Source organism: Rhipicephalus microplus, chromosome 3 (assembly GCF_043290135.1).
Source record: "Rhipicephalus microplus isolate Deutch F79 chromosome 3, USDA_Rmic, whole genome shotgun sequence".
NCBI classification, from domain to species: Eukaryota; Metazoa; Arthropoda; class Arachnida; order Ixodida; family Ixodidae; genus Rhipicephalus; species Rhipicephalus microplus.
Window position 1 is genome coordinate 237,217,403 of NC_134702.1, and position 14,229 is coordinate 237,231,631.

Below are 14,229 nucleotides of genomic sequence, written 5' to 3' on the forward strand. Positions count from 1 at the left end.
GGGTGAGTCAGGACGGTATGGAAGGAGAGTGTCGATGGTGTGGGATGATTCGCGTTCATAAAGAAGAAAGAAAAGTGAAAATCCAGTGGTAGACTGTGCCGCCATGTTGTATGCGAACGTGATGTATGAAAGAATGCGATCCTGGTTAGTATGATCAGATGTCAAATACATCGCGAGTATATCGCCGAGGGTGCGATTAAATTTCTCCGTGAGCCCGTCAGTCTGCGGATGATATGCCGTGGTCTTGCGATGAACAACATGGCATTCAGAAAGCAGAGCCGTGACGACTTCTGATAGGAAGGCTCGACCTCGGTCACTTAGTAGTTCTCGAGGAGCACCATGTCGTAGTATAAATCGATGGAGGACGAAGGACACTAACTCCCGCGCAGTGGCACTTGGAAGGGCGGCAGTCTCAGTGAAGCGTGTTAAATGGTCCACAGCGACTATGATCCACCGATATTCATCTGATGTTGTCGGTAGAGGACCATAGAGATCAATTCCGATCCGATCGAAAGGCTTGGCAGGGCATGGAAGCGGTTGAAGCGCACCGGACGAGCGGAAAGGCGGTGATTTGCGGCGTTGGCTGTCAGGGCAGCCCATAACGAATTATCTAACAAAATTATATATTCCGCCCCAGTAGAAGCGATGGCGAATGCGTTCGTAAGTTTTGAAAACTCCGGCATGACCACATTGGGGATTGTCGTGAAAGGAGGCGCAGATTTGTGATCGCAAGCTGCGCGGGACAACCAAGAGCCACTTACGACCTTCAGGGGCATAGTTGCCTCGGTGTAGCAGCCGACATCGAATGGCGAAATCAGCAGCTTGACGTCGGAGAGATCGTGGTACCGCAGTGATTGACGATCCAGAAAGACAGTCAAAAAGGGAAGAGATCCACGGGTCCTTGTGTTGTTAACTGGCAAAGGAGTCGAGGTCGAGAGATGCGACGGAGTTGGTACCAGTGACTCTGCAGGGTGAGTCGGGAGGTAAAAACGAACGTGACAGGGCGTCGGCGTGAGAATGCTTGCGTCCGCTGCAATAGATGACGTGAATGTCGTACTCCTGGATTTGCAGTGCCCACCGAGCTAGGCGGCCAGAAGGATCCTTCAATGTGGCGAGTCAACAAAGTGCATGGTGGTTCGTTACCAGGTCGAATGGGCAACCGTACAAATAAGGGCGGAACTTGCGAAGCGCCCACACTAGCGCCAAGCACTCATTTTCAGTGATACTGTAATTGGCCTCAGCTTAAGAAAGCATGCGACTCGCATAAGCGACGGCGTATTCGGAGTAGCCCGGCTTGCGTTGGGCAAGGGCAGCGCCAAGACCGACCCCGCTAGCGTCTGTGTGAACTTCCGTTGCAGCTGTTGGGTCGAAATGCCAAAGAATTGGAGGAGATGTTAGCAGACTACGGAGCGTGGCAAACACAACGTCGCAGTCAGGAGACCAGGATGAAAGGTCTGTGTCACCGCGTAGGAGGTTAGTCAGTGGTGACATGATCGATGCAAAATTTCGCACGAAGCGCCGGAAGTACGAGCATAGTCCAACAAACCTGCATAATTCTTTCAGTGTAGTAGGTTTCGGAAACTCAGCGACTACTCGCAGTTTTGCAGGGTCGGGTAGAACACCATGCTTGGACACAATGTGCCCCAAGATGGACAGCTCTCGCGCGGCGAAGCGGCACTTTTTAAGGTTCAGTTGGAGCCCAGCGTTGGTTGAACACGTCAGAATCAGTTGGAGCCGAAGCAGATGTGTAGGAAAATCGGGAGAGAAAACGACAATGTCGTCGAGGTAGCATAGACACACAGACCACTCCAGTCCACGCAGTGTGTTGTCCATGAGTCATTCAAACGTGATAGGAGCATTACAAAGCCCAAATGGCATTACTAAATGAACGCAGTTTTCTGGCGATCAGCTTCTGCCATAGGAACCTGCCAGTATCCACATCGTAAGTCTAAGGAGGAGAAGAATTCGGCTCCTTGGAGGCTGTCAACGGCGTCGTCAATGCGCGGTAATGGATAGACGTCTTTCCGCGTCACCTTGTTTAATCCCCGGTAGTCGACGCAAAATCGAATCGATCCATCCTTCTTTCGAACTAGAACGACAGGAGATGCCCAAGGACTGTGTGATGGTTGAATATCGCGACGACGTAGCATCTCTTCGACCTGGTCGTTGATGACATGACGGTCTGCAGCAGAGACATAGTACGGTCTTTGACGCAATGGCTGGTGCGAACCGGTGTCATTGTAGTGGTGCACTGTGGAAGTGCGACCCAATTGCGGCTGAGAAACGTCGAATGAATTCGCGAAGTGCTGGAGGAGATTAAGAAGCTCGGCGCATTCTTCAGAACTTAAGGTGTCGGCGATGGAACTCGAGAAGGTGTCACTCGACGAGCATTCCTGTGGAAAAAGGGCATGAAGTTCGGTCGAGGCGCTACTGCACGATTCGTCTAGCATGTTAAGGAATAAAGAAGAATCAAGGTACTCCACTCGACGGAGACATTCACTGGCAAGTAGCGTGAGCGGTGCAGAAAGGGGGTTGTGGAAGAAAATATTGTTTCGGCCAGCAGTGACGTCAAGTGTAGCGAAAGGCAAAGAAACGGCTCTGAGGCTCATGAAAATGTCGGAACGTATAAACAGTACCGTAGCATCGTTATGGTCATTGCAGCAAACAGGGACAATGGCAAGAGAGGCTGGCGGAATTTCAGTGTCCTCACGCACGACGAGTTTTGGCGACCGCTCAAGGGTTTCGTGCAAAGGTTTGTCACACAGGTGGGAAAATTGAACTTCAGCGCGTGCGCAGTTGATGATGGCATGATGATTTGACAGAAAGTCCCACCTGAGGATAACGTCATGGGAGCACACCGAAAGGATGATTAACTCGACAACGTACATAGAGTCTTGTATGAATATGCGGGCCGTACTGGTGCCGAGAGGTCGAAGAACTGGTTGTGCGCTAGCTGTACGAAGCGATAGTCCAGAGAGCGACATGGTCACTTTGCGTAGAGAGCGGCAGAGCTGGGCCGCTATAACAGAAACGGCAACACCTGTGTTGACGAGGGCAAAGGTAGAAACACCATCGACAGATATGGCGACGACGTTAGCAGGTGAAGTGCGAAGACTTGATCATTTCGACGACGGCGCAGTTCTTGCCTCTAGAACTGCGGCGTTTAGTTTTCCCGGTTGGAGGAAGCGGGTCAAGGACGCATTGGGGACAGTGATTGCCTGCGAGGAGATGGGAAGCAGGGAGAGTGAGTTTGAGGTGGGGGCTGGGGTGACCGAGACTCTGGAAGGTTAGTGTATCCATACTGTGGTGAGGGATAGAGAGCAGGTAGCTACATGGGCTGTGGGTCATACGGTAATGGCCGAGTAGCGTCGTGGAGTGGTTGGAAGCGACGGTGACATTATCGTGCTACGTGTCCTGGAGTACCGCAGGCGAAGCAGATCGGTCGATTGTCAGGAGTGCGCCAGGAATTGCTGACTCGCGGTGCGGCCCAAGGTGTCGAAAAAGGAGCGGAGTGGGGAGCAACTAAAGACATGGGTGGCAAATGCTGCTGGCAGGGTCTGCTACGTACCACCTGGGCATACGTAAGAGGTACGGCCGCGGGCTGCATAGCCGGCGCATGGGCAACAGGCATGGCCACAGGCTGCTGGTGGGCAGCGACGGGAGCAGCCTGTTCTACCTCTTCGGCAAAAACGTCGCGGAGTGGTGAGGGCAGACGAGAGGACGGCGGCTGCTGCGTGAAGGGAATCAATGACAGTTGCCGAGCTACTTCTTCATGCACAAAGTCTTTAATCTCTTGCAGAGTTGGTGAGTGGTCGGGAACGCAAGTGAGACTGGAGAGCGAGTTGGCGTGTGAGAAAAATGGCCGAGTCAGGGCGCGCTGTTTCTTCAACTCGTCGGAACTTTGACACAAAGTGACAAGTTCCGCAACGGTGGCAGGATTACAGGCCAGGAGCATCTGAAATGCACCGTCATTTATCCCTTTGAGGATGTGCTGAATCTTCTCCGTCTCGGGCATGGTGGTGTTCACACGATTGCAAAGACCAATAATATCTTCGATGTAGCTGGTGAACAATTCCGTTGGCTTCTTGGCGCGAGTCCGTAAGCGTTGTTCGGCTCTGGATTTGCGGACAGCGGGTCGGCCAAAAACGTCTGCAAACAACGTTTTGAAGATGAACCACGTCGTAATGTCGTTTTTGTGGTCGTTATACCACATTTCGGCCACGTCAGCGAGGCAAAAGATGGCGTTAGTCAACTTGTCCGTGTCATCCCACTTCTTTGCGCTCAGCAGTTCGTAGTTGGTGAACCAGTCTTCCACGTCGGTCTCATCAGCTCCGCTAAAGACCTTCAGCTCTCGCAAGCGAAGAATGGAAGATGGAGTGGAAGAGCCAGGTTGCGCATTGTTGGTGGCCATGATGGGAGGTAGTGTTCGGTTGCGCAGCTACAGGTTTAGGTGACGGCGAATGGCAGCACCCTCCACCAATTGAAAAAGGGTTTATTAGCGTGTATTGCGACGGTGGCCCTACGACGAAAACATGATCGGGACATAGCAACGGTCCAGCAGATGCCGGCGACGATCAGCACGAGGCGAGCGAGAGAAGCCCAGGACCCAGTACCCAAGCGGTGGCGATGTTGCTTGCCAACGATGCGTTTTCTTCTTCACAATATATATATATATATATATATATATATATATATATATATATATATATATATATATATATATGTGTGTGTGTGTGTGTGTGTGTGTGTGTGTGTGTGTGTGTGTTTGTGTGTGCAGGCATGTGTGTGTGTGTGTTGAACTCCACTATAAAACACTTTCGTGATGTTATATTTATTTTTTAGTCACATTGCCTTTGCTGTAATGCAAAACCACCTATTCAAATAACTAGTTCTAACTGACCTGTGTGTACTGGGCTTCAGTCATGCCACCTCGTTTGTGCACCTCTGTGACAATGACACCCGGGCTGCAAGAGAGAAAGCATGAGCCATGATCACCCGCCCATGACAAATAAAAAGGGTGCCCAGCTGAATAAAGTGTTACGGAAGCAACTCTCAACATACTTCACGGCATTTACCCGGACACCATCAGCAGCCAGCTCTGAAAAAAAAAAAAAAAAAAAAGCAATGAATAGAGAACTCAATAAAAATCAAATTTACACATTCCATAAGCACCGCTCAAAATCTTCATAAAGAGTGTCAAACACGTACGGTGACACTTCAACCATATGAAAAGAGCAACAGTATTCCATTTTATGGGCACCAGGCAACACTGTGAAGGCTACAAGAACTGCTCTAACTGCATGTGTGCATGACAAAAAGAAATAATGCACACTACATGAGCACATACAGTACTCATGCCGTGAATCAATGTTATAATACATCGTACATAATTATCACACGTAACAGTATTTGCAACTATTTAATATTAAATATAGTATCTTCTTGCATATTGCCCTCCCCTGCATATCGCCCAATCCCTTACTCCTATAGCACACTTTTCTTTATTATTTATGAGTGTTGTATGTGAGAAAACACAGCAAGTGGAGTTACAGCTTTCTGCAACCACAAACAAGACAACAGTCAACACTTTTCCTTACAGAAGTATAAAACATTGTACGAATGAAGCATGAATAATACTCGAATAATGAGTGTATGCTTTACAGCCATGCCCTGAGACACAGTTGTAATGCTGTGGTGAATTTGATTTCATTATTTGAATGGAATAAAATGGCATGGTCCAAGCAAGTGCTATTTCTTGTAAATGTTTTCAGAGGACAAGGCAACATACCGAATGAAGGCATTCACTGGTGGCTACAGTCTCTAGGAGTCACTCTTACCGTTCACACTACCAAAGCCACAGGGTGTAAGCAAGTCACACGCTTGAGTAGAGAAACATAGTTCCAGAAATAATTACCTTACAAACTGCACAGTGACGACTTTTTGCATTTGTTTAGCATGTGTTACATCGCATCGATACGAGATATGTTTATTCTTCACCGCATTCACTTTGTACTTCTTTTAAGGGGAGATAAGATTTGAACAAGAAGTTTCGTGAATCTGTAGGCCAGGCAAATAAAATTATATATAGGCTTCTATGCTGATTTCGAATACAGTAAAAGCTCGTTAATTCGACACCCGTTAATTTGAAAATTCGGATAATCCGGACGCCTCTACTGGTCCCGGCCAAAGTGCATGTTGATCTATGGGACCAAATCTTCGTTATTTCGTCGGAATTCGGCTCCGCACCGCTTAATTCGGACAACTGCTGACGGCTGCTGCTACACAAAAGTGTGATAAAGCAGCGCTGCCACCACTGAAGTGAAACCGAAACCTGAGTGGCATCGCCATCATCATCAACTAGTGGGGGCGATCGCAGCGTCACCGAACGTCGGCGTCTTCTTTCTTCTCCACTCAGCGCCTCCGACACCATTTTCCCTTGTGTTGTCGTGTCCGAACTATCTCTTCTTGCGGAGTTCTCTTTTTCTTCCATTGTGACCAAATTTGCATGCCACCACCAGCGTGCGCTACAGTGATGGCAACGCCGAAAAAGCAGCAGAGTCCACCGACTGAGTCCACCGACGATGACTGCTTGACTCTCGATGCTGTCTTTCCCACAGATGTGACCTTTCAGGACTACATCGCGATTGATCATGGTGTCCCCACGAGTGGTCTCCTGACCAATCAAGAGATTATTAATGATGTCACGGGCACCCATGAAGACCACGATTCCGACGAAGAATCATGCGAGGAGATACAGCCGCGACCTCATCGCACCTCACGGGAAGTCTCGGAGGCGCTGTTAATATTAGAGGACGCTTGCCTGAACACTCCCGACAGCTTGCGTGCTGTTGGCCATTTCGAACAGTTCAGAAAAATTGTGATGTCAGCCGGAATCTGCGCGAAAACGCAGACGACAATTACAAAATATTTCAACAAATAAAGGTATGATTCTGCAGCTTCATTTTAAATGTTGTTTTCACTGTTCATTCGTTAATTTGGCATTGAGTTAATTTGGACAGTTTTTTCGGTCCCATGAAATCTGAATTAACGAGCTTTTACTGTATGTACAAAATTAGTTTTGTGGCAAGTTGCACAGTTTTCGTTTTGTGCCATGAAAGTGTGTAAAATATAGTACGTTTTGGAAAAATCTTTTATGCCATTAAACTTTCATGGTTCTGAGCCATCAATAGCTCATATCGCTCCTCGTTAACTATAGAATGCAAATAACTATCAAGAAAGTGCATATAGAATATTTTAATGGACAAAAAAATTATAATGTGAGAATTATTAGAATCCTGAGTCCATACTAATTGCTTAATTTATAATAATATTTGGGTACTTACATTCCAAAACCATGAGATGATTATGAAAAATGCCGTAGTGAAAGGCTCCGAAAATTCTCACCGTCTGGTGTTTTTTAAAGTGCACTGAGATTGCACAGCACATGGGCCTCTAACATTTTGCTAATTGGTTGCTTTAGTTTCGTAATAATTATACAGGTGATATCAAGTTTTAAACAAGATACATGATACATGAACCCCTTACATGTTAAGCAATAGGAATACTTAGACAATATTTCATCCTGACTTAGCTATCAGAAGTGCCAAAAACATGATGTCTAATCTCAAGACAGTGCCTAAAAATAAATCTTGAGAAAAATGCACTTTTACAGTTACAGCTCATCTATGCAGAAATGATGCATTTTTTAAGACGATTTCTTCCATCATAAGGGCAATCATTTTTATTTTGAGCATGTAGCTTTAGTGATCTCCTCATGCAATATGCAATGGCAAGCAGCCAGGTGACAATTTCCAGGGGACTCTAGACAATGAGCACTTTTTAGTTTATGGTAGCCATCATGTGCTCTTAAGAATGATTTTAAATAACTTCAAGTTTCATCACAATTTTAAGTTTTTTGGTAGTGAAAGTAAAGAAACGAAACTTATGAAAGCAAGTAAAAATGAAAAATATATAATTTTGAAAAAAAACTTTCGTTTTTCAACTTGCATGTGCCCTTTATTGCTCTATCAGTAAGTGCTGGTAACTGTGGTTACAAATTAACATGTCAACACCAAGGCAGGCGTGACCCTCCAAACTTGAACTTGTTACTTGTCCACAACACTGACCTCAACAAATAAATGATGAAATGAGCCATCGTTTTGTGTCACCTTATTATGACTTCTAAGCACCAGGTGCGTTTTATCGATATTCGCAAGATCAGCTGTTTGCTTAGCCATGCAAACTAAGTCTAACGCACCAAAAATGTGATAATGGTTAATAAAAATATCTACTAGCGCAATATTATATTGTCCCATGCACTATATAGCCCCAAACATATTGCTGTTGAAGCACCAGGATTAAATCTAAAGCAAATAAAAGCATCAGTATGGAACTTACAGGCAACACAGCACACAACGACAATGCAATAAACTCGAGGCAGAGGGCACCAGCGTCAATAAGTGCAGCAATGTTCCATTTTTTTCCAGCAATGCCATCTGCTCACTTTACTTGACCAGCAAGTGAGTGCAGATGCAAGGATGCTGAGCACATGAAGTAGAGCGGGCGAACTCATCATAAAGAGATTTTTGCCCTTCTCATTGGCTAAGGGGCCCTGTAGCCTTCAAAATGCTAAAGGAAACTTCTGAGATGGAGTATAGGACTACTAAACAAGTGTCAGTACAGTTCTTTGATGCAGCTAGTCGCAACTCACCGAGAGCTGCAGTACGCGTCAGTTGGTCCAGACCAGCCTTGCTTATGTTGTACCCAACAACGTTGGGAAACTGCACAAAACAGGACGCACAAAACAGGGATAAGCACTTTCCAACGCATAAAATCAGACACATGACTGATTTGTCACAGTGCTTTGAGACACATCACAGTGAGAAGTATCAAGTCAATTTTCACGTTTAGCCTGCACCATAACTTGGCTGCCATGGGCATGGAATCAAACCCTTGACATTGTGATGAACAGTGGAAAACTGCAAGCACTAAGCCTCTGTTGTGACATATCAGTGGCTCCTACCCTACTTTGAATCTTTGTGTCACCAGAAGCAGCGTCTGGATTAGACATGCGACACTTGGCTTGTTAAGCATGAAATGACACTTTAGCATTCGCACGACACTTGGCTTGAAACAAGGCTGTCTCCTGGGGAACAGTTCACAATATGTCCACCTGTCCAATTGAATTAGTACATGCTCATGCACAGTTTCACCAATAATGAGTTGCAACATGCCGCCCGAGGTCAAACCTACACTGCTCAATTCCGAGGACATAAAAAACGTCCAGGAATGTAAGCACCATTTCGACTGCTGGTATTTCTAAGATCGATTGCACAATCACTGGTGTTACAGTGAAGGCTTGGGACCCATTAAACTAGGGTAACCATTTCGCAACTCAAGCAGTGCGCCACTGCACTTCTGAATGAGACAGACGATGATAGCGAGAAGCAGAGTTGCCAGATGTCACTGAGCTTATGAATGAGCAAGTAATTATCCCAATAAAAGCCAAAAAAATTTGTGAAACACAGCAAACAAGTTCAAAAGAAGCTGAATTTCGATAAACATGTTTTGTGCTGAAATAGATTTTACTCACAATATCAAAGTTACTGAAAGACAAAGAAAAGGTTAAAGATACCTTTAGTTTCTACCTCAAAAATATATACAACTAAGAATGAGAGCACATATTTCCTTTTTAACGAAGCCTCCGCAGTAGTCCTAACTCTCTTCATTGCACATTCTGCCAGTGCATGGAAAACCTCGCCCTACGCATGTTTCGACACTGAATTACACTAAGTTATAAACAAATCTGTAATTAATGAATTATGTGACAAGCACGAAAATAACTAGATACAAGAAATGTGAATGAGACTCAAAAACATGGCAAGCGAATGGAAAACTCTACAAGCAGCCCAGCAAAAGAAAAAAAAGAACAGCTCATATCCGCTTATTGTGAGTAGAACTGGCTATGGCAACTCTAGTGAGAGGACTAGTGCACTGGTTCTGATGCGAAAAAAATAACCTTGTTTGCGACCACACACTTTATGTCGATCTTTATGTATGACTGAGCAACAAGGCATCCAGCAACACTAACAGCCTCTACTGCTTAATGCCAATTCTTAATTAAGTCACCAGCTTCTCATTCATTAGAGAAGTACATTTCTTGAATCTTTTTTTTGTTTTTCTACAAATAGAAATGCATATTGCAAAGAAGAGGAAGTACTCCGGCGCAGAGGCAGCAGCATCGAGTGTGCAGCAGAGCTCGTGAACTGCGGGCGGTGCATTGCCTAACTAGCAACAACCTCTACGCTCAATAAATCTCTTTTATAACATGATGACTTATCTGATCTTGAGAGAGGTCCCCATTCCCAAAACACGTTATATTTCTATCTACCAGCACATGTCTTAGATCTTCACGCCTTAACAGAACAGTTCAACACTGACCAACAAAAGAGGTATCTAACAGTGCAGCAACACAGAAATGCACAACTGTGCAAGACACCATAGTGCCATCAGTATCGCCTGTTCAGTCTGCATGTGGTGCACTGCTATGCTTTTCGAGCACCAATAAAGCTCTGAAGTGGTGTCACATAGTAATAGCATACGAACTCATCGCAATGGCATATTTCAAGGAAACACTGAGATTTAAAGTAAACCACGAACACAAAGGATTACAATTCATTGTGTTCCCCTGTGTCTGTCCTTTAGTGTGCACCACAAAATTTTCTTCAAATATGAATCTCTGTCAACTAGCTCAAATCAAGACCCTGCAATGACATGTGACTAAGGCACTAATGCCGAACATGCTGCTCCATATAAAAGGCAGCAACAAGGGTAAAAGTAATCTTTTCAAGATTAGTGTCATCTGGAAACATAAGTGTTTTCAGTGTGCAACAGTATAAAGTACAGTAGACTCTCAGTAAAACGGAAATCTGTTAAACGGAACTACTGCTTAAACGAAACAAATGCCGCTGCTTTGTTTGGTTTTAAGCTTGTATTCTGCACCCTTGCTCATCTCTCAGTAGACGGAACTCCTGTTGATTGGAAGATATTTTTGTGGTCCCTTCAAGTTCTATTTACTGTGAGTCTACTGTACTACCAAGAGCAAACTGACGGAAACATAGGAAAAATCTTGTATTTTTTATTCTGCAGTTTAACAATCACAATCGAAAGAAAATGCTGAACGAAATCTCATTCCGGTTGGTCTTTCAGTCTGCAAACCAGTGATAGAAAAAATTGCTTAGAAAGAATTGGAACTAAAGCATATCAGATATGTTGCTGGGCTCCATCCCTGCCCCATAACAGCCCAGGCCTCATTATGGCTCACTCCCTGCAGTCTTTACTAAAGGTACGAACTTGGCCCAACTCACAGCTCGCAGACCCGTGACACTGGAGACGTTCACAATGGTCCCTGCAATCAGGAAGCAAGAATATTTTTTTCACCCCAAGCAAATGTCACAGGATTTCGCATTTCAAAGAGCACAAATAGAATCATTTATAAGATTATAAGATTTATAAGATTATAAGGTAGCCGACACCATTTTTGGAAGGTGAGAATTTCCTGTTTACCAGAACACCTTTTAGCAAGCTCAGCACATGCTGATAAATAATTTTTTTTTATAGTAAAGCCGAAATTCCCACGGCAGAAATGAAAAAGGTGCCTGCACTGAAATGAGGCTTGAGAAAAGAATGCATACCCTGCTTGTAAGAGACACTTCATTTAGAAGACAAGAATTGCTCTCCGGTACATGTCTCTTATTCACAAGTTTCGTAGACTGTCACCCCACTTTGTGGCCACCAGCGTAATTTTTTCAAAAAGTATTGGAGTAGCTGCGGGGCAGCGGCGCTTCAAGGAAGCGTTTGAGTTTCTTTCTTCTTCAAGTCGTTATTCTCACCCCTCCCGCTTTCCGAATTGCGGCAGTTGGGATGAAGTGACTTGAAGGCTTCAAATGCAATCGTACGTGCTGCGTGCCGCATTGTACAAACAGAGCGTCAACAAGAGTCAGCCTCCACGCCTTGGACGCAGTGAGAAAAAAAGAATGGATCGTGAAATTGAGATTCGGCAAGACACTCACATCGCCGATGGAAGAGTGCAGCCCACACTTTGTCAACACCGACTACTTCTGGAGCATTTGGTGAGAAATAGAGAATATATGATTTGTGTCCATGCTTTCATTATTTTTATGAAGACAATTGCGGCGTTCATTAAAAAAAAATGAAGTAGAGCTTTCGACAGCGTGTTGCAGCAGCCCTAACATTGCTGTGGTCGTTATATAACATTTCTTATGGTTTTGCTTGTGTCAAGCCCCAGTTTATGGTCGCCGTTACATCTCGTTACCCATATGCCATCACTTGAATGAGCTCGAGCTGCACAGTTGTGGTCAGCGTAGTGGGAACTGACAGCTTAGGTTATACTTTAGAAATGCGTAACAGTTTGTGAAGCAACCGCCGCGGCCGGGATCGAACATTCTACGCTCGGGTGAGAGCAGAACCAACGTTTCTAGAAACGTTGAGCAGAACATCGTAACCAACACTTTACCGTGCCACACACGTAGGAGCATTGAAGAACAGTAAGATTACTTGTGTTGCCGAAAGTTAGTGCAAGAAAGGCACGTTTTGCGGACTGGCACGATTAGCGCGAAGACAAAAAGCAAGCTAACATTCCTATGCAGAACCTTCCCAGTCATATGTGAATTCTACTTCGTGTGGCTTCTGGCAGACATAAGACGTCTGTAGGCAGAGTTCTTGCACATCGGCAGATGGACTACAGGCTTTCACGCTGCAACAAGTGCTGTGCTTGACATTCAGGACCTCTTCGCCTTCAATGAGGCATTGTATCCGAGTTTCCGAAGCATCAAGGTGGCGCATAATATCCGACTGAAAAAAGGTAGAGCAATCCCGAAGCAAAAAAAAAAAAAAAAGTGCAGGCCGCACGTGTGCTCAGCGACTCCAATACTCTCTGTCGGCGCCATATTGAACCACCCTATGCGCCCCCTATAGGCGACAAAACTTGCGAATAATGGTGTTCGACTATACTCCGTTATAACCACTCCTTTTGGCACATGACATCACACGCCCCATTAACCAACACTGACACCAGCTTGAGGTTACGCTACAGCACTAATTATGGTGCTTCAGGGGACATGACACCCAATTTTTGGTCACAATCTACTTTATGTGGGTTAATCCTCATGTATTCACAAATACGCAAGGGAAACTTTAGCTAATTTGGTTGAGCACATAACTAAGTATTGAATATTTTTATACACACAACAGCAGCCTGAGAGTCGGTCAAAATCGGCTCACTTGCGAGCCGTGATGTAGCAAGCAGCTAACCAAGCTAGCGTCTGCTTTCAGGCAAATAATATTTTTGCGTGGTTAGCTGCGTGTGAAATCGAGATATTTTAGCTTTCTTCAACTTGGCACTGAAATCAAATGATTTGCAATGGCTGAAACACAACAAGCATCAAGTGTACTGCACCCTGTTAACTGGCAACAACAAAGGTATACTGCGCCGTCGATGTCGGCCACCTCGTGTAGGACTACCTTCAATAGTGCGATCATTTTAAAGGCACATAGAATAAATGTGTTCTGCATATTTTTTACTGTCTTGGCATTGCTGAAACTGCTTAGATATTCATGTCAATTGCTTCGCCTTCTTTCTTCACTGCAACTCACACGGGGTTCGAAATTCTTGCTTTTGAGACAGTTTTAGAGCAGGCAGAAGGAATTCCATTAAATGCACAGCTGACTGCAACGCCTCATACTGCCTTCTCTTTTTATTTGTTCACCTTCACTCTGCCACTGAAGAAACACCTGGACAGTGAGCATGGCGATGGGCTGTTCTCGCAACTAGGACTGCAGAAGTTAGACTCTTTTCTCTCCCCAGCCTCTTCTCCTCCTCAAAGTAGGTGACCTATCTCGCAGCATTCGAAATCTGTGTGACGTGCTCCCCATTGAGCAATATCTTCATCACAAGTAAACTGGAGTGGGGGGCCTGTGAATCCGGGCCTCTTTCACGTATTAAAAGGCCTGATTCAACATTTTTTTTTTTTCTACCACAACTCTGTTTGAAGTGCTCGTTCTAAAAGTAAGGAGGTTCGAAAAAATGTTTGCTACATGTGGATGCAGTTTCGATGGGTAGCATATAAGGAAAATCATAATTGCTCTTAAGTATGCTCCTTACAATGGACCGATAGTTCTAGCTGGGATAATTATAAATGGGCTCGAATG

At 45.0% G+C, this 14,229-nt stretch overlaps 1 protein-coding gene across 1 annotated transcript in view; it reads right to left on the bottom strand.

The window, feature by feature from the left end:
• LOC119169134 (3-oxoacyl-[acyl-carrier-protein] reductase FabG) overlaps window positions 1–14,229 on the bottom strand; it is an 88,245-nt gene that overhangs the window by 22,230 nt on the left and 51,786 nt on the right. The window contains exons 5-8 of the mRNA XM_037420238.2: window positions 11,367–11,407; window positions 8,711–8,780; window positions 5,062–5,098; window positions 4,901–4,964 (exon numbers count right to left, since the gene is read on the bottom strand). Of these exons, the coding sequence (XP_037276135.2) occupies window positions 4,901–4,964; window positions 5,062–5,098; window positions 8,711–8,780; window positions 11,367–11,407 (212 nt within the window). The remainder of the gene's footprint in view (window positions 1–4,900; window positions 4,965–5,061; window positions 5,099–8,710; window positions 8,781–11,366; window positions 11,408–14,229) is intronic.